The 20607-nt window shown below is 41.3% G+C and overlaps 1 protein-coding gene and 1 long non-coding RNA gene across 4 annotated transcripts in view; one reads left to right on the top strand and one right to left on the bottom strand.

The window, feature by feature from the left end:
• Positions 1-20607, top strand: part of tfec (transcription factor EC) — a 41232-nt gene that overhangs the window by 3549 nt on the left and 17076 nt on the right. For both annotated transcript variants that reach the window (XM_053415366.1, XM_053415365.1), the window contains exon 2: positions 3069-3308. In XM_053415366.1, the coding sequence (XP_053271341.1) occupies positions 3069-3308 (240 nt within the window). The remainder of the gene's footprint in view (positions 1-3068; positions 3309-20607) is intronic.
• LOC128429082 (uncharacterized) overlaps positions 1808-20607 on the bottom strand; it is a 95617-nt gene continuing 76817 nt past the window's right edge. For both annotated transcript variants that reach the window (XR_008333872.1, XR_008333873.1), the window contains exon 4: positions 1808-2238. This is a non-coding gene — a long non-coding RNA (uncharacterized LOC128429082). The remainder of the gene's footprint in view (positions 2239-20607) is intronic.

The following is a 20607-nucleotide window of genomic DNA, read 5'->3' as shown; positions in this document are numbered from 1 at the left end:
ACAGACAGACAGGCACACACAAAGAAACACAAAGACAGCCACACACAAACACAGACATACGGACGGAAGGACAGACAGACACAAATGCACACACACACACACACACACACACACACACACACACACACACACACACACACACACTAACACACACACACAGCGATAGACGTACACATAGACAATCACTTAATGACTGACACACAAAGCCACAAAAAGACACACAGAGAGACATAGACAGACACACACACAGACGAAAGAACAGACAAAAACACACACACACACTTGTTGGTGGAAAATAATTTCCAACAACAAGTGCTAAGGGACCTAAATAATGTGAGACCATCACCGGCGGCTCATAGTTTGGTACAAATAGAAAAGTAAAGATAGATAAATCAATGGAAACAGAAATATACACATTTATATGCAGAATGCTGCAAAAACACAACTAAACAAAGTATTGACAGCAACACACTGTGGTGAGGGGATGTTGAGCTAATTGTCAAGAAAGAGCTTAAAGCAAAAACATAAATGCAGACAAAAACAGTTCCTGCACGTGTAATTTGAATGTACTATTAAAAACAAGGTAAAATTCCCTCTATTTAAAACCTTTAATTTAAGTAACTCAAGTTAAGACGTCTAAATTCCCTCGCCAGAAAGGATTTGAATTGGCTAAATGACATTTGGAAGGCAGCTGCCTCTTCCAGTGCTGCCAACAGTGGATTAACATTCCTCACTTATAACACTTTCACACACAATCCCCCCGTGTACGACGTGAGATAATGAACACAGGTTCAGGTTGCCATCTGCGTTTAACTGTTCACACCAGACGCTTTACTAGAAGTAAACCGAGGAAACCGGAAAAGCTTTACACTGGAGATGATAAATAACAATTAGTTAAACCTGTAGACATTTTAAAAGCCCCTCTTTGTTAATTATAACAAAATCCAGACAGTTTTTTTTAACTGAAGTTGTTTTCAGAGTTTTCCACAAGCCAGGCATGTCAGATACTGTAAGTTTGATCCTCTCTGTGGACACTGGTCTTATTATCCCAATCACAGACAATTAGGTCAAGATGTATTATGTCCCCAAACATTAGAAAAACTTAATGTCATTACGATGACAGCTACAAAAAAAAAGGAAAATCAGCAACAATAATCACATTCAGCTTCCAGCCGCTATAACCAGACGGATTAGTGTCTGAATTGATACATTTCATAAAAAGATAATTTGGAAGTAAATATTGCAGTAACAGATATAACGTGCAACAATCCTAAATTAAAAAATGTCTAGAAAAAGACTAGGCCTAATGAACTTTCATCATAGAGTCTTTACCAGTAACCTTTTAATTGTTAAATTGAAAGACCCCTAGAGGCCAAAGCTACATATCGATTGCTTAAGTTCAGACGTGTGAAATTCAAATATAATCCTTCAAGGTGGGTCTTTTTTATGTCTGATACATTAACTAAAGACATTATAGGGTTTGTGATGGTGCAGGGGCAAACTGGATGACAGGGGTCCGGCCGAGTGGCATTTTCCAAATCCCATAAAATACTCCTCTTGTGTGAAACCAATCAATTGTTATTTAAGGAAGATGCCTTGCTCATAGGCTGACAGAGAAGCTCACAGATAACAAGACAAAGACTCAGGGGTAAACACACACAAACAATCCAGTTGTTCCAATTGACAATTCTTGCAGGAATGCAGCTAGGTGGACAAAACCCTGTCTCCACATCGACAAACCGGGGGCTCTGGCAAATTGTGCAGCGGAGGAATTCTGCACTGTTGGTGACAGAATAAAGGCAATTAAACACTGTTTGCACCGTGTTTAGACAGCCTGGCAGCCATGTGCCTTGCCAATTAACCTCACACATAGGGGAAGGAGGAAAGAAGAAGAGAGAGGGGCAGAAACTACGACACCGAGATTATAATCACACACGTTCTCCTCTTTCTCTCTTTTTTTTTGTACCTACCTTCCTTTCGTGTTCAACCACTTCTGTGTGTCCTATTTCGCATGTACTCTCCATTAGTACACCAGTGGCAGTGACAGCTAATTTGCACTCAAGCATTGTAACTTGGATGTGAAGTAGTTACTTTCATACTTGCGTCCTTGGCCTCCCCCTGGGACTATCGGCCATTGATGACTTCTTACCATCTAATGCAGTTCCAGGCCACTTTCTTCTGGAAATTGGTTCATTCTTTTCCCCCCAAGTTCTCCAACCTGACAGCAGACCAGGCCAACTGGAGAAGGTACCAACAAAAAAGAGGAATTAACGGCACAGTCAGTGTAGATACTTCTTTGGTTATCCATTGATGGTGAATACACCAGTTTAGCCGTCTATAGACATGAACTCTGGATAATGTACAGACAATTAGTTCTGCACATTCTCCAAGGTTTTTCCTTTCACACATGAAGAACGTAGCAGGAGATTGTCTAGATTCAAAACAGAGAATGTTCTTGAGCGCTAAGGTGCCGAATAGCATCTGGATAGAGGATGCAGGAGGAGGGACATTTTGTATTTTGACACTGACGTTGCTCATTGTCTTCCAAAGCTCTCAAATCTTGCTAACTCTCTAAGTTTTATTTGGTATCTTCGATGTGTATGACACAACTTTTTTATCCAAAGGTATTTAAGTTTTGCATCTGTTAGAAACTTTGTCAGCCTGCCCACTCGCTCCCTGTGAATTCTCCAAACAATAACCTGCCATTATCCTTTTCAAATAACACCCTGTGATAAATGTGTACTAGTGTGGTTTGATATTTTCAATGTTCCCGATGTTTCCGCTTGTGTTTAATTGAAACTGGTCAGCTACCAGAATTAGCAACCGGAAACTATGGCAACCGTTGCACACTTACCGATGAACATCCAGGCAAACACACACAAACACACACAAACCCATCCTGCCATGCAAATCCCTTCTGCCCTCTCGTTTCCCTCTCCTTAATCAGTTATCCACTGAGAAATTAAAGAGCACATCTTGATTTAATAAAGATAATATAACAATTTCATTACATAATTGGTTAACTTACTAAGTAATTGTTATTTCCTTCTTTTTTTTTTGGCTTACAGTTTTTGGGTTGTAAGAAAATGTTCCACTCGTGGTCCGGCCAAAAGAACCAGTGGGAGATTAGCCCGAGAGATGGCAGACAGCGTTTGTACAACTCAGCACCATATCCACAGATCTGGCCTCAGTTCAGTGAGCCTCATCCCGGCAGCGCCACTCGCCAATCTCCAACCCAGTATGCCTATGGTGGAGGCTACGAGAGACCACAGTCCCGTGCCTGGCGTCAATCTCAGAACACTTTGAAGGTAGGTATAGACACAACAGACTATCATGGTCACACCTCATCAGACTGTTGAAAGAAAATCTATTAATAAGGATCAAATATCGGTGGTTCAATCATCAACCAGGAAAACGGGGTCTACAGTCATACAGCTCTGCATTGACACAGCATTTCATCTAGCTAGATGCTTAAATGTGCATGCTATCATCCTTACAATAACAATATTTATATTAGCGTTAATGCTAATACTTGCATTACATTTTCCCTACCTTAAAATGTGTGTGTTTGCATGCTAACATTTGCAAGAACAACAACAAAGCACAGCTGATGCTAAAGTGCTTTGAAATAAATATGTACTCGTGAATTCATATTAAAAAGATTGAAATTCTCAACTAATGAGATGTTTACTTAAAGGAACAACTTTCTAGAATTCATCCTCAGGGCAACATGGATGGCATCAAGTTTTTTCGCTTGAGTATCTGAGACAGTCCACTGAAATTCAGAAAAATATCGACATCATGGTGGGAAAGCCAAGGGAGGTCAAGGGGCCATGGCAAAAAATGACCATATACAACAGGAACATTTTACTTCCCGTGACAGGTACATTTATTTTCAACTTGGCGTAAACAGAAAGGTCTCCACCTGTGTGATATTCAAATATTAGTTTACATTTACATTTTTGCTTAAAAACCTAAAGATCACAAGCAGAATGCTGCAAGCGCACTGTTGTGAAGATCATTGAACTCCCTTTGTTCCCCTCAATCCCCCCCGTTACATGTATATGGCGATCACACAAAGAGCTGCGGGCACAACATAAACAACTAACACCTCTGGTTTAACAGACACACCATAAATGTGTTTTTTTCCCTTCTTCTTGTCCACATGCATCTCACTAATAGCCCTCACATCATCACAGGTAATTACTGAGCCTTCAGGTAAGAAAAATTAAATATGTTAACAGCATTGTCACGTTTAATGACGGAGCCCAATCACATGGGTCCGCTTTCATAAATGTGAACCCCAGTCAGGTCGTAAAGCCAGCAGGCCTCCTCAGGTGAACCTCCTCCGGTCATCAACATCAATGGCACACTGTAGTCTATTCATCACTGCTGTCAGGAGGCCTGTGAGAAAACTACAACAGGTACAATCCGGTAAAATTCCAGAGAATTCGCCTTTTCACACATGCACAACGGGGGGGGGGGGGTTCTCTGCAGACCCCAACGCCGTCATCAGCTCTTTTCATCACAAACTCTCTTGACATCTTCGTCGGTGTCTTGTACTTGTGTGATGCCACTTTTCACTGGGAGATAATGGTTTTCTTTTTGTTTTGGCGTCTGTCGCTGGTTAGAATCATCATCGAACGTGCTCCCCTGCTCCGTGCTCACATCGACTTCTCCCTGATTTCTACGGACTTTATACGAGGAGGTCAGGCGGATAAAGTCCGCAGAAACTAATTATGAAATCGGGATGTTATCACTGCTGAAGAAAACTAACTATTTTATTGATATTACTCTTTTCAAATGTTGCTAACACTGGCAACATGTGTGTTATTACAGCACCAGCCTAAATGTTGGTATATTGTTCATTTGAATAAACTGTGTGTTAGGGGTCATTTCTCTGAAATCCTGTCTCTGGGGATCGAAGCACCACTGTCCAGGCAACTAAAAAGACCCACACACACAATATGCTGACAGATCACTGAGCCATAACCAGCCGCTGCAATTACTGTCTGCCACTCGAGGTGGGCCCACCGTTGTGCGCTCTTGTACATAGATTGCACAGCTATTGCAGGCCTCATCTGGGATTGTGAAAAATCACATCTATTTTCCTGCATTGCTTTGATGCAAAAGTGAGACTGAATTTTGCATGATTGCAATACGTCTGGGCTGTTGTGAGGAAAGCCAAATGACTCCCAAATCGGCTATCTCCTTCGGCTTGGTGGAGGGAGCTTCGGGAAGGGGAGATATGAATCAGACTCGCAGAGGAGGAGGAACAGACAACATCCCTACATTAGATGGATGACTGACAGACTTCAAAGCATTGTTGCAGTATGTTTTTCACTTCTGTAGGAGGCCTTTCATGTGCTAAAGCTGTTCTTGTGTGTGATGTCTGTGTGTGCATTCTATAAATGCCTCAAGGTACATGCCTCCCCCCCCCCCCCCTTATACAAGAGGAAGAGTGGTTAGGTAGATGCAGGTGGCGGCGAGGAGGGGGTAAATTCCTCCTCTGACTTTCTGGCCCTTTAGTTGACCTAAAGTGTTGAAAACCAATGGGTGCACTCACATAATCCATTTTACTTAGGAACCATTCTTAACTGTGTGAAATGACCCAGAAGTATTTCAGAGGCCGCCATAATAAGAGCTGTTCAAATTCTCCAAAGGATAAGGAAAGGAGCTTCAATGCATCCTTGCTTATCTCCTTTAGCAAAGGAAACATCAGAGCATCCTTTATAAAAGGATTTAATGCCGCCCCATAATTACTTGTGGCAGCAAGCGACGAAACCACGTAAATAATGCTCACTAAAAGGAATTTACTTCAAGTATATTCCTCACAATATTATATTATTTCAAGATTTCAGCTCAGTTTTATTTTCATTTTCACTTAAATCCCTTGTTTTTTTTCCTGTGGGTTGGTAATGATTATGTTCTTGACATGAAACTTTATTATAACTGTCAGCGCAATTGCCCTCAGCATATAGCAGCGCACATTTTGTGCCTATCTTGTGTTATAAATAAAGTTGTTTTAAAAAAAGGGGTAAGTGGGGTCTGATTCTCTGCACTGAGGGTCTCCTTTCCTAACTCCTTACGGCTTCTCCTTCACGTCTTTCCTTGACCTTTAGACGTTTAAAATCAGGGTCAGGGGAAGGTTGATGGGAAAAAAGATAATTTGGACTTTTCAGAATTCACCCAGTGTTTCAAGATGAGGGAGAAATGGTCAGCTTTCTGTGGAGACTCCAAGGAAATGTAGTTCTGGAGTTTGAAGGTTCAGTGTGATAAAGTTTGCTTTAATTTACTCCCCGGGACCTAAGTGTGGGTTCTGGTGGGTCCTGAAACTGCTGTTAAGGTTGCGAGTAAATACCTAGACACCACAACTCAAGGTTTGTTTGTCTAATATCCGTGGCAGAGCCTGTGAGTCATGGTGGAAACAGAGACAAGCCTTCAGTGTCCGCCAGCGAGTACAGCGTGTACTGTGACAATCAAAGACAACTGCGACGGTTTGACAAATGCATTCTGCCCATGAAATGTAATCTTGTTACGGAAAAACATAATTTAAAACCTTTAACTGTGGAGACCCATCTTTTTGGGTGGTGGAATTTTTGATGGTTGACTTCAAAGTGGGATCAAATTAGTGTCTCGCTTTGGAAAAAACTTTCTCGGTTCAAAGTGGTCAACAACTTTGAGAAAGAGGAGCTTATGTCGTTGCTCGTGCATAGGTGGAAATGGAGAGAGAGTTTAAAGACATACCTGGGAACAGAGTAAAGATTTTTAATTGAGGCTGGTGTGAAAGAGGGGAGAAGAGGGAGTAGGAGGAATGCATGAGCCGGGGAGGGAGAGCAAGGAAAGAAAAAAAGAAGAGAAGGGTGTCAGGGCAGCAGGGACTCTGGCAGGCCAAAGCATGGGAGAGCAGCCGTGATTGGCTTGGACCACCCATCTGGACTGGCTGAGCGCCTGGGCTGGCTCGACTGCTGTTTGCCTGCCGGACTGGGTGCATGCATGGATGAATTAATAGAGACAGAAGTCCTGTGTAATAATTCAGATAGATGGAACACTGTGCCGGAAGCGTGAACATCACAGCTGAACTATACATAGGTAACATAATGCAGTTAGGACGCTAATGAATATGGCTTTTTATAAGCTGTTAGCATGGAATCATAGTTAATCATGTTTAAGGGAAGGAAACATCATTTTATTATGTTCAAGAATATTCTCCTATTTCCGTAAAATTTAGAAACACTACGTTGGCTTGAAAAGGGCAAACATTCCACTCCTCATTAAGAAAATCAGCAATGAGAGAAGTCCTCTGAAATATTTAGGCATTCGAAAACATTCCCATGATGAACTAAAAGAGATGCAATTAATATTCAGACAAATAGATATACATTCTTGTGGCATACACCTGTTGGGGGTGCTTTTTCCGGTTCCTTCACAAAACTTAACTTTGGCCAGCAGCACTCCCAATTGCTGAATAACAACTTTCTAATTTCGGCTGGGAAACCTCTACAGCCAATCTCCTCAAGGAGCAGACATCTTTTGTCCTTGCACTTCCAAGCTATGGGCCGGGAGCTGATGGCCTTTTTCCTTATTACATCCGTCTCCCATGACACTGTCAGCCCAACTGGAAATATTGTGCAATCTTTAGATGACCATAATACAGAACACCACCCCCAGCCTCCTTCCCATGTTGACCTCATCTCCCCTTTTAGTTTAGAAAGTCCTTGCTAAATACAGGGACCTTCTTCTAGTCCCTTAAATGGCCACTGCAGCAGTCCTGGAGAAGTCTGTGTCCAAAGCCAAAGACACTTGGGCATTCCGCCATATTTTGACAGCCAAATCTTAAATTTACCAGTAAGTCTGGAGTTATCTATCTTCTTCAGCCATTCAAAAGTCTGCTTCAAAGCATTGTTGACGTTGGCTCCAGCTCTCAGTGATGCATTAAATCACTTCCCGAACCATTTCATCGGGTTTGAAAGATGGGACGACTTCCCTGTTAACTCGGACAAAGGACTTGTTGTTAACTTTGCCCCCTTTATCATTATGCTACTGGACTATTTGGCCTGGAAAGAGCATACTGGACCAAGTGTCTGCGTTGTCCATGGGTTCCAAAATCAATTTTTGCATTTATGACACAGTTTTTATTTCGATGTTTTCCATCAGTGAGTGTAGGCTGGACTCCAATTGAAGAGCCTTGGGTTACATTTTCTGGAACTGATATAAGAAGGTTCATACCCATAATAAATAGGATCAGGAAGATGTTGCATCCTGTTGGAATGACCATCTAGAGGTCCTGCCAGTTGGCCATTTATCAAATAGACATTTGCACTAGTGGTTCTGCCTTGGATTGACCCTATAGTGTGCTTATGGGGCCTGTTCTAATCCATAGTTAGAGATTTTAGTTTCAATCAGAGACAATTGACATATTATTCCTTAATTAATCAGAATACCATATTTATACACCTTTGCAACTCCCTTAGGATGTTAGAAAGATAGGTGTCTTTCTTTTTTTTACATGATTGGTTGGTTAAGAGTAATTTTTCACAGAGCATTTTCCCCTGACCCCTTTTGTTATGAAGGGGTTATCTAAGACACTAATAGGATTAGACAGAATTTCCCTCTTAAAGCTTCACGTTTGATTCTTTAGTGTCTCACACAGACATAACTCCATCCTAACAACACACACATACACACTCAGACATCAGCACCCCTCCAGCTCACCCCTGACCTCTGCCTACACTGAATTGTTCTCGCAAAAGCGAAGATCAGACTGTCCCGATAATTGACACACAGAACAAAAACACAGACCACTTCTGGATAAAACATATCATAATCCCTCAAGGTGGGGGTGCCGGGGGGGTTCAAGGCCACCAAGATTGCTATTCACGGCATCCAGAGTCGTGGAGAGACCTCCGGGAAAGACATTGTGAGGTGTTGGTATGAGACGTGGTATGACACTCCTGGGAAGACTGGTGATTAGTAACGAAGAGGATTGACTTCGCTCGAGGACATTGGTCACCATCTGGTAATGCATTTGGAAACTGACTAATGATCTCTACATGCTCCTCATGGTTGTGAGGCAGTAAAGATGCTGCATTTGATGGAAACAAGCTTGTTTTTGTTGCTATATAAACTGTAATTGTTATTTTTGTGATGATACATGAAGACATTTCTGCAGATGTAAACAGTGATAGATCTATTCTCAACAACGGGTTGTGTGGCCTTGAGCGCCCCAACAACCAATTTGGTTGATCCACATTCCTAATGTGACATTGGTCATATGGATTAATGGCTTCTTAGTAATATTACACAATATAATCTACTAGATACTAGGTTTATATAGCTAAACAGCAGACACAGTGGCAAAATGTTGATCCCTAAACACATAGGAAAGTTTTGCTAAAGTTTGGGAACGATTGTGATCTTATCCAATACAGAATATGATAACAGTATATTTACAAAAGAAACTTAAATCATGAACTTAACCAGGAAATCACTGACAACACAGTATCCTTGTTGCAAAGTTTTCACCAGGAAAGCTTGATTGCCTCAGGACACTGCTTTGCATTGTGTCAAAAAGGAGGCCCATCTTATCCGCATGTTTTCCTTTTAGATTGGTATAGATGCTGCCAGTGATGGTCAGAGGTTAATATCTAAATTCAATGAATGGATGATGGGAGCTCAATCTCTCTAAATTAATTTGGGCATTCATTTTATATACTGTACGGCCTTACCTCAGGAGCCTGTCTGGGGCATTGGGTTTGCCCTAATTGTACATTAAGATTGAAAAATTGACTGAACATTTGACATTAGAGCTTATGGATTTTGTAATTACATCAGAATATTTTTTTTGTTCTGTTCTTGAACACGTGTTTAATGTCAAATCTGTGCTCTGGCTGTCCTCCTGCTTCTACTTTCCACTTTCTATCGCTCTGTTCTTTCTGGGAACTCAGCTCTTCAACCCCACACTAACTTATTGTAGCGTCTGTATGCACGGAGCATTCAGTTGGTTCCCTTCTTTGCACAAAGATTATAATTACACTCTGTAATGTGTCATATATAGGCGAATGGTATAGGAGTTCAAGTGATTGGGTTTTGTGTGAATGAGATCAAGCTGTAAAGCAATCAGTGACATGGTTAGAGGACCATTTGTCCCTGTGTATTAAGAGACAATGACTGTTGTTAATTATCTTAACAACACAGGCCTGATCAGGCCCCTTGACTCTCCCCCACTCTTATCGAAACCCTCTCTATTTACATTCACGCCTTCCTTCCCTTCTACCACCATCCCCAGTGTGGGTTTGTATTTGACCATGATTTAATGCATCCGTGTAGTTGCACTAGTTAAATATAATTTCAGACAAAGAATGTTAATTGCTAAGTGTGGTTGTACAGTCTGAACAATGTAGTGAACATGAAGATCAAATTAAAATTGTGTGAGCTATCTTATTCAAGTGCAAATGTTCCATAACCAAGGTCGAGTGGAATATTTGACAAAATGTATTACAACATCAAAACACATATTTCTCTGATATAAATATATATATATATATTGATACATGTATTGAATGTACAGACGATTGATCAATATTCATGTCGTAATTTTTTTACAATCCATTATCACACATCGCAACATAATTCCCAAACAAAAGCTTTACCAACTTCTATTAACTTGATATCATGTATATACAACTGGAATCAGTAAAACAATAATAAGGATCTTTTTCTAAAATATGTAAATAAACTTACATTACAACTAGAGTGTGGCCACCCGACTTATATTCAGGTTTGTGTCGGGTTCGGTCTACTTGATCGTTTTTACACCACCGCCTGAATTCATGAGAAACATCAGGTTGGGACGGAAGCAGCATGAAATGTTCTAAATGTCATAATATGATCCCCAAGAAAGTTGAAGAACACTTGTAGACTTTCTCTCAACTCATTTACATTCACTTAGTCCTGAAGTAGATTTAGTGCTTATCTCAACATGTTTATTAGCTTTTATACCTGCAACCGTTTGGTTCAGTGATGCCCGCTTTCCCCCCCTTGGGCGACATTTCCTCTACTAATGCCATCAGGGCTGATACCCATGCACCTAGCACAGCCATTCATTCAACCGCTCAACCCTGGGCATCACCGGGGCCCCTGCATACTCCATAGCCTTTATAAGATTAATGCAATGGATGGAGCAGGTGTCTGCCAAAATTCCATTCCTATTTAAACCTCCAGGCCCATACCAGCAAGCCTAATCCTTTTAGGCCTAATTGAGTGAAGTCGACAGTCTTTTTCAGTTAAATTAAGTTTAAACACTAATAGGATTCAAAAGGGGGCAAAAGAAGTACAATGTGTGGAGAGTAGTAGTGAGTGGTGTGTGTGTGGCTGCATAGGGAAGTGGACAGGGTGCAACAGGGAGAGAGGGTAAACAGGGACTGTGTGTTGGGACCAGTGGAGGCTCCCTGCTGGGATCGAGGAACTGTGTTTAAGAAAGAGGGAGTGAGTGGGCTGGGGGTCTCCTCGGAGGCTAGATAAGCTCAGAGGGGGGAACAAGAACAACATCATTTGTATTCGGGAACCCCTAGTGTGTTTGTGTGTGTCTGCATGTGTGTGTGTTTGTGATCCAGGTGTACTGTATGAGGAAACCTGGTGCGAATCCTTGGATATCTCAATCAAGACAGAAACAAAGAGTGTGTGTTAGTTTGAGAGGGGATTTAGATATTATTGCTGTCATGAAAATACAATGTCACATCACAGGAAACACTAATAGAACCATGTTCTGGCAAAGTGGCAAAGGAAATGGAAAAATGATTTGGTTTAAAAGCATTAGCGGAATGGATCCCAGTCGAGCAAACATTTGTTTGAATGTCAGCACGTGCAGCGGATTTTGGAAAGTCAAAACAGAGGGACATATTATGTTCATTAAGCCTATCATAGGGGTAATGTGATTTTTGTCATTGTTAAACAAGGAATGCAGCTCAGGAAAAGGGTTTAATCTTTTTTTTTACAACTTGTATTAAGCAGCAGATATAAAACATAGATAAGCGGTGGGAACTTTGACTTCTCATGAGACTTAAAAAAGCCAAATCAACACTTTCAGTCTTTCAGATATCTACACTTCCATCAAAAACTTCCTGGTAAGAAAGCAAGCACATGATATGATCTATTGAAACTTCCTTAAGTCGAAAAAGACAGTAGGAAATGCCAGGCTGGGCCTTGAAAAGGAATCAAAGAGCTTGTCCCCTCATTGAATCCTTGTTTTTGGCTTGTGGCTACTAGGTGATCTTATCAAAGCCCTTTGTCAATGTCCCAGCCCCTTTGTTCCCCCGCTGAAAGACAAGATGAGCAGTTGTGATAGGCAAACCCCCCCCCCCCACACACAGAGACAGCAAATTATCAGGAGGTCAGAGTGGGACACAGTGTTTAGCCAGTGGCGTCAGGGACACAGACATGGCCCAAGGACCTAACCTTTCAGGGCTGCCCGTAGCAAGAGGTGCTTCGTGGGACCCCCCTTTGAAGAAATCACTTCACACAGAAGGGGTTAGCGTAGAGTTTAGGCTTTCAGTGATCTTACACGGCCGATGTCTTGAAAGACAAATTGACAACAAAGGCACTGAAGGGTCAACTTGCATCTAACAGGAGGTGATCAAGCAGATGTTATCTAGGTGTTTTAATGGCCCAAGTTAACGGATTAATGATTAGTTTATTATTATATGAGACAGATTTCTCACCCAGAAGTGTTAGATTTGGCTCATCGTTTTGGTTTTATAACTTAAACTGATTCAATCTGACTTTATTCATTACAGGTTTTTTCTAGTCAAAGTTACAAAGTGCTTAACAATACTGCTAAAACATAACAGCTGAATGCAAGAAAATATACAGCAATACAATGAACAATCAATTAATAGATAAAACACAAATCTAATAAAAAAAGGTCTAAATTCCAAATAAAATGGATTAAACTAAGTAAAATTGGATTAAGAAAATGCTAAGAAAAAGGTAGAAGGTGAAGTTAAACTATTTTTCTGCAGCCATGAAGAGATAGAACTGATACTGAAGCGTCATTTAAAAAAACAACTTAATAATCACAAATCAGTGAATTCTATTCTATCTGCTCATATAGACAGGACTTCCTCCGTGGTCTTTACAGCGTTGTTTGCTGACGTCTGCTTTGAGAGACCTTTAAAAAACAATACGTCGGTAATGCAGCTTCAGATAATGGGACTTATAAGTGGACAGATAATTAAGCTATTATATCCTGGCAATTGTCCTAATCAGGTTAAAGGGCTGTTATAGAGGTTTACAATTCAAATCACATTTCACCTCTTGTGGCAGCAGCAGACTGCACAAGACAAAACTAAGCTAAGATGATCCTATACTGTGTATACCTAAATGTGACAGCTATATGTTATATGACTAAATGATGTTAGTCATCTTCTTCCTAAAATGCTGAAAATGCAGAGGAAAACACTAAAGAGTTACAGCAGCTTTGGAAACAGGACGACCTTGAGTAGGCTTGTCTGTGACTACCAATAAGTAAGTTAGCTGCAGGCTGTGGCTTCATAATTCCTATAACACGACAGTGGCATCAATCTTCACATTCAATTTTTTAGCAAGTATGTGGCTTGCAAGAAACTGTGCTGGGTTCCTTGCTAGTTAACCAAGTTGCATCGGCCCCCCACAGGTTTGAGTCCTCTCACTGTGGTTGCAGGCTAAATACCGACCGGCCCTTTGCTGCTTGTCTTCCCTCTTTCTCTCTCCTCCTATCATAAAGGCAAAATGCCCCAAGAACTATCTTAAAACGTGGTATTACAACACCTTGTGATCGGTAAATACACTCTAGGAAGTATTAAGCTGTGTTTCAAATCTGAGGCAGCATCCTTTGGGGGATGCATTTTTTTAACTGATTGCAAGCGGTCACATTTTGACGGCTTTTCAAATGTGTCCTTCCATCCCAGAGAAACAAAGGCTCCAACAAGTGGATCCTACCCGGCCCAACAGATCCCAGGATTCATTGCGCTTCAGTGATTAACTGTTTTTCAACCATCTCATTTCGGCTCTTCTGTCACGGTCTACCTGGTCCGCGAAGGATGTGGTCTTCGTGGTCGGGGGAGACCACGTCCTCCGAAGGATGCAGCAACTCAAACTGAGACACAGCTTGAGGACCATCATTGCAACATTTGAGCACTGAGCAAGACACAGCATTAAAAGAGGATTCTTGATGTAAAGATAATCATAACGTAAGAATGCAGTCTGATCTGAGAGAGATCATCTGCAGTTTAACCTCCGAGGACCCATACTGTCCATAGTCTCGCTAAAATACCCACGCTCCTTGTCAAAATGTGTGTGTGTGTGACTAATAGTGAGAGATCCCACTAATTGAGACTGAACTACGACGAGTCAGGATGGGTGGGGGAGAGATAGAGCTTAACGCAATGATAGAACAGAGAGAAGAAGGGGGGGGGGGGGGGGGGAATCAAAGAATTGGAATAATTGGCATAATTCAAGGTGGCTGGGCACAGTCAGGGGGAGTGTCAATGTCGGGCGAATCTTTTGCCATCCTCAAAGAGAGACGGTCTGCACAATTAGCCACACGAACTCTGACCCCGCTCAGAATAATTAATGAATAACAGAGGGGATAAAGACAAAAGGCGCGGAGCGGTCTGGTTGAGTGGCGAGCGAGGGTAATACATCAAAGAATGCCGTTAATTGGCCCTGTGGCTTTCATTCTTTGCCCTATTTCTTTCAATTCATTGACTCAAAATAATGGGTTCAGGGTCATTATCAACAGGTCGTAAGCCCTGGGAGTGCCAAAATTCAACAGGAGAGTCGGGGTTGTGTGCGCAAGTGGGTGTGTGCGCTCGCCAATGCATGTGTACAAAAATGTGTGTAATGGCTTAGCCTTTTTTCTTGCCTGCAGCCCCCCCAAAGTCCTGACGACATCAATTCCACACGGGGGAAAGCCAGAGTGGTGTTGGGATGAGAGCAACAGGACACAACTCTTAAGGTTGTTTTTTGGGGTTTTGAGTTGTGCAAGAGTTTAGACGTACACCTTCCACTGCATCTGTTATGCAACAAGTGTCATCACGATGCTGGAATATAACTGGTACGGACAGGTAAGTGCAACTAATACTGTGAAGTAAACGTCTGCCGGTGTAAACGGGTGTAGTGAAAGTCTGCGGGGTGGCTAAGTTCCAGTAGGAATATTGGAGTGTGCAATGGAACTGTACGACTTGTATGACGCACTGCACACGATGTAACTTGATCACATTATTTTGAAATGCCTCCGACTGAACTTCAATTTTATTAGTTCAAATCAAATTTTCAAACAATACGCTTGTGTCATGTGCCTGCTCTTTATCTTTGTCTGAATCCTTCAGAGAAAGAGCGGTCTTTGTTACTGATTCTGTGGCAGCGCTGGGACAGTGAAGATTCAGAAAGAGATAAGGGAGGTCCCTTAAGTCGCATTTCAAGCTGGATAATGTGCATTGAAATGGAGGCAGACTTCAGAGTGGTACTGAGTCAATACGACTCTGATGGAGTGGTAATACCAAAATAAACAGAATCACAGCACTGCTATTGTTGCCTGTGTGAGTGCAGACTCTTGAAAATTGTGTAGTTAGTGCAGTGTAATAATAATAACAATAATAATATTACATATTTTTTTCAAAATGTTGGGTTTATTTAATTGAAAATTCAATATGATTGTCATAAATTATTTTTACAATGTCAGGTATAAACCGTGTTTAGTCTGAGCATGTATGTATGTATGTTGACTATCAAGTCTGTGAAACTGCATTTATATCAATATGGAAAAATATTGCTTGACATTATGGCATAAACTTTGAGAACTTTAAGTAAACATTGTTTGTGGGCTTTAGTTGACTCTTGATGAATCAAAGAGAGAAATGCATCATTATTTCCTAGTCTACGTGGTCTGTCTTCCTTTGGGCATTGGTTTGACATTTCTAATCAGATGGCATTTTCTGTAAAACAGCACGTAAGGTAGCTCCATATATTTATGATACAACTCTGGAACAAACTCAGACCTAAGTCAAAAGTATGATTCACCATCGGGTCACATCAGGGCGCCTGTCTCTCACTTTATCTGTCTGTGGCTCTCGTGCCCTTGTCTTTCTGTCTGTCTTTTGTCTCATAAATCTCATTTGCTGATATCTGTCAAAGGCAAAGAGTGCAGATTTGGAGCGAAAACCTGTGGTCATGTGAAATTACTCCCCCTCACGTACAGAACCAGACACACCATGAAAGAGCGAGGGCGAAGGAGGGGGCGGATAACTTAATTACCATAACTTTGTCATCTCACCACACGTGATTTTGTTAGAAATACCTCGCCGCTTGTTACACACGCTGAAGCATTTCAGCCATCCTCTTGGCCGTCTACAGCCCATGTCCAACCCCCCCCCCCCAAGCTCTCTCCTCTAGTCCTTTTAATTGCCAGACGAAAAAGGTTTCCCATACCTGGGCAATTAATACCCTGAAATACGCCTTTTAAGTGAGTCTTTTGGTCTGTGGGGCTCCCCATTGTGATGAAAAAGATCGGCGTCGTCTCACGTTAGCCTCGCACAGGTGCCTCCTCTGCCTGCACATCAGATTATTGCCATAACCAGAGATGGAGAAACTGATCCAGATTAACAGATAGACAGAGGGGCACAGGTATAAGGCATAGATGGATAGAGACAGAGGGAGAGAGCGAAGGGGAGAAAGGTAAAAAAGCGGAAGAATCAATCAGTATCATTTCCTGTGGTGGGCTTTAAGTCTTTCGTGAGCTCAGAATGTCCTTATGACCCCTGCATACCTCAGAATGCTAAAGACAAAATGGGTGTTATTGTAGACTAACTCCACTTAGACAATTTGCAACAGCTCAAGGGATTATCACGTTTAGCCCAGTAACTGCAAATCAAGTTTACGTATACAACTGTGCATAGTACTTTTTTTACTGCATTTATATTATCATACTGTTGTACTGCAGATAAGAGGATAGACCAGGAGCATTTGGAGTATTCACGTGTGTTGGTGTGTTTAAGGTCAGTCTACTCGAGCTGTGAAAACAGTTAGTACTTCAAAGTTGGCGGGTACGTCTGTCTGATGACCTAGTCCCCCAGTGTATTTCCAATTACACTTTCTGTTTATAATATATATAATCATTCATATATTTTTTCACATTCCTTAACATGACTTTTAAAAGGATCATGTGCATTATTGGCTGGGCTACTATTTTGGCATGCAAACTACATTGCCTTCATGAATTTGTAGGTGGTGTGTAGCTCTTGCTTTTCCATGCAGGTTTAATTCTAGGTTCTTCATCAAATCCTGTATCTTAAGTTGGTAACTGATCAGCTGTTGTGGGGCTTCTTAGGTTTGATGGAACATATTTGGGAAAAGGAAGTGCTTGACAATTTTACTGGAAGTGGCACATGGTAGTCTCTGGCAGACAGTCTTTAACGTGGTCGTCTATGGCAGACTTTAACACACTTGGAAATGGCAGTGATTAAATGATTGAGAAAATTAATTGAACTCAGGCACAGCTCATCCCTCAATTTACAGAGAAAAGCGACAAAGTAATGAAAGTGGGCAGCAAGAGGGAAAGCATCATCCAATAAAGACATTTAGAGAAATTAATTATGATTAAATTAAGAAAAAAAATGGAGAAGTCTGCATCGCCATCCAGCTTTAGAGTGGATATATTTTCCTACTGGTCTAAATACTCCCCCCCACACACACTTATATTCCTTTACATTTAACATTTTCTTGACGCATAACCAAAATCATGTTTGGTGAGGACACAGCCACCTTCACCTTTGACCATCTGATTCAAATCCGTTTCTCCTCTAGTTAAAGTGGAGGTTTCTGTGAGATTTAAAGAAAATCCCTCCAGATGCTCCTGATGTATCAGGTTAACAGAAATAGGACGGATGCTGGGTCACAGTGGCATTTGTCCTTTGACCACCAAAATCGAATCCGTTCATTTTTGAGTCCAAGTTGGACGAAAAGACGGACGGAATTTCGTGAAGACTTTAAAGGAGTAAGACATTGAGTGTATTATGTCATAATGACAATTTTTTTCTGGAGTTAAGGCCAAAACTCCAGTCTCTGTTGGTTAGGTGACCTTGACCTTCAACCTGTGATGATTAAAGTCCAAACCAGTTCAGTTACAGATATTTTCATGCATTTTGTCGTAATTAGCGCACAGATTCTTAAGGTATCATGAAAAACTGTCACGTTCGTTGTTGGTCTTCCTCTCTGTTGCGCTGCTGGGAAGAGGAACGGCCGGCGCTCCTCCCCATTCAAACAGCAGGATCACAAATATAGAGCAAACAAACTGCTCTTTGTCCGCAGCACAAACCATAAGTTCGGGTAAGGTCAAAGTTGATTTGATTTTCTGCTTAGTTCTCATTAAACAGATATTGCATTATTTAATTTCCCACAATCAAGTTAAAGGACTAATCAGTATATGTCCACCAAAGGCTTTTGAACCGTGGCTGGCAAATTTAGACCACAAATTACCTTCATGTTGGTCAGGCAGAGGAGGACCTTCCTCTTTGGTGTCATGTTAGGCTGAAAAGATCAGAAGAGCTGCCTTGAAATATTCCGACCTGCACGGTCCAGATCCACAAACCTGAGTTCTGTTGAATCTTAATGAACAATGTTTTCTTTAAATCTCAAACCTTTATTTAATGTAAACACTGAAATCGCTCGTTATTCACTGCTGATTGTTATCCAGTTATTTTCAACCAGGGATCCCAGGGAGTCCTATGGCAGTTTCTGGGGAATACTTGTAAACATTTTAGCTCAGTTATTTTCAAAACTTGGATGACACCCGACACATTCCACCACTGTAATGCAAAGCTATGGAGAAGACACTTTGAACCAGATCCACACCGAGACTAAACGGGTTCCTTCCTGGCCCTCGTCCGGTCACTTCCGCCATTAGGGTGCAAATCTTGTTCTGTAACTTTTGCGTACAATAATCTATTAATCCAATCTAATCATCCTATTAACATTAATTAAGTATTCTGAATGTGGCACAGCTTTGGCACACGGAATGGAGGAGATGGGGATTGAACCACCAACCTCCTGTTTAGCGGACAACCCGCTCTATTGAGCCATAGCCGCCCCTTCAGTTAGAGACTTAAGTCTAAACTGCGTGTTAACAGTAATGGATAAATAGCTGCAACTTTGTCCAAATGTCATGTCCTGTAATGCAAATACCCCAGTGAACCTAAATTACCCAAAATGCATTAGAATTGATGATAGCTAAATGAGTCTGACCACATTAGTGACGAGGTACATCTAAACAATTTCTGCAGTTACCATATCTACAACTGTACAGTAAATAACTTAGTTTATATAGAATATTGATTTATGATCAAAGTAAATTCCCTCAGCTGATAAAAGGCAGAGAGAAGTTTGTGGGCAACAGGCAACTGGCCAACAGGAAACAGCTTATTCTATATATACGCGTGGGTTAAGATCATGGACGTCACCCAAATGGACTTCAGCCAACACAGTCCAATGAAACCCTGGTTGAGTGCTATCTCCAGACATCAGTAACAAGAGCATCTATTAATCCACTAGTGACATGGAGTTGTCTAATATTTTATATTGACTTAAAATGTTAGAGTCTAACTACATCAGTCTGTAATGGGTTACGCAGAACGGCATTAAAGAGCTTGGAAAAAGAAATTCCCAGTTTATTTTTTTCCTGCACTCGCTGGTTTTGGTTGAGAACCTCTGTTCCTCTGTGGCAGTGTTAGATTATTTGGTGTTGATCTTTTATTTCGTTTTGTCAACACTCGCCATCTTGTACAACCGTGTGTTAGAATGATTAAAACAGGGGTTGTATTCAATACAAAAACTGAGATTAAAGGAAGACATCAATGTGAAGAAACACGAATATACTGGGATCAAAGAGATGAGAAAAAGGATATTATTTCAGATTTATATTGAATAAATTATAAATTTATGAGGCAAACATACAGAAAATTGTGGTACAATTTTTACGGGAAGGAACCATATCGCTTCACGTTGGTTGGATATACCTCATCGCCCCGCCAACACCGCCGCCTGCCGTGTCGCCTGTTGTGCCCACAATGCACCACCTAATCGAATTATACTTTGCAATCAGATTTAGCAATAAGGAAATACTCGTGATTTTAGCCCAGAATCATCATATTATCATAATCATCCGGACTTTGATGAAATATTTATTTCCATGAATCTGGCCCATTCAAAAGAAAACCCCGGCGCTGTTTTGAGAGCCGGCATCGTCACCGGATGCCGCCATGTTGCACCTCCTCACTGGCAAGTGCGCATACTAATAATTTCTTGGGACAAATCCCAATGTCTTGATGCATTGGCAGGCTGGTGGATTGTCCCTCCCAGTGTCTCTGTATGACTTTCATTTAGGGTGCACATGAGAGATTCTGTGTTTGTGCTCTGGCACTGGGATCACTGGCCAATCGCAAACCAAGCTGACAAAGATTCATCGAAATTGCAAAGCGAGAAAAGGATGTGATTTCTTCTGGGGTAAAAAAGAATACAAATATCTCAGGATGAAAATGAGGCACCATATACGTTGATCCATGTGGCATCCACTAA

Source organism: Pleuronectes platessa, chromosome 22 (assembly GCF_947347685.1).
Source record: "Pleuronectes platessa chromosome 22, fPlePla1.1, whole genome shotgun sequence".
Taxonomy (NCBI): domain Eukaryota; kingdom Metazoa; phylum Chordata; class Actinopteri; order Pleuronectiformes; family Pleuronectidae; genus Pleuronectes; species Pleuronectes platessa.
The sequence above is the reverse complement of the archived record's forward strand: the minus strand, read 5'-3'. Positions and strand labels throughout refer to the sequence as shown.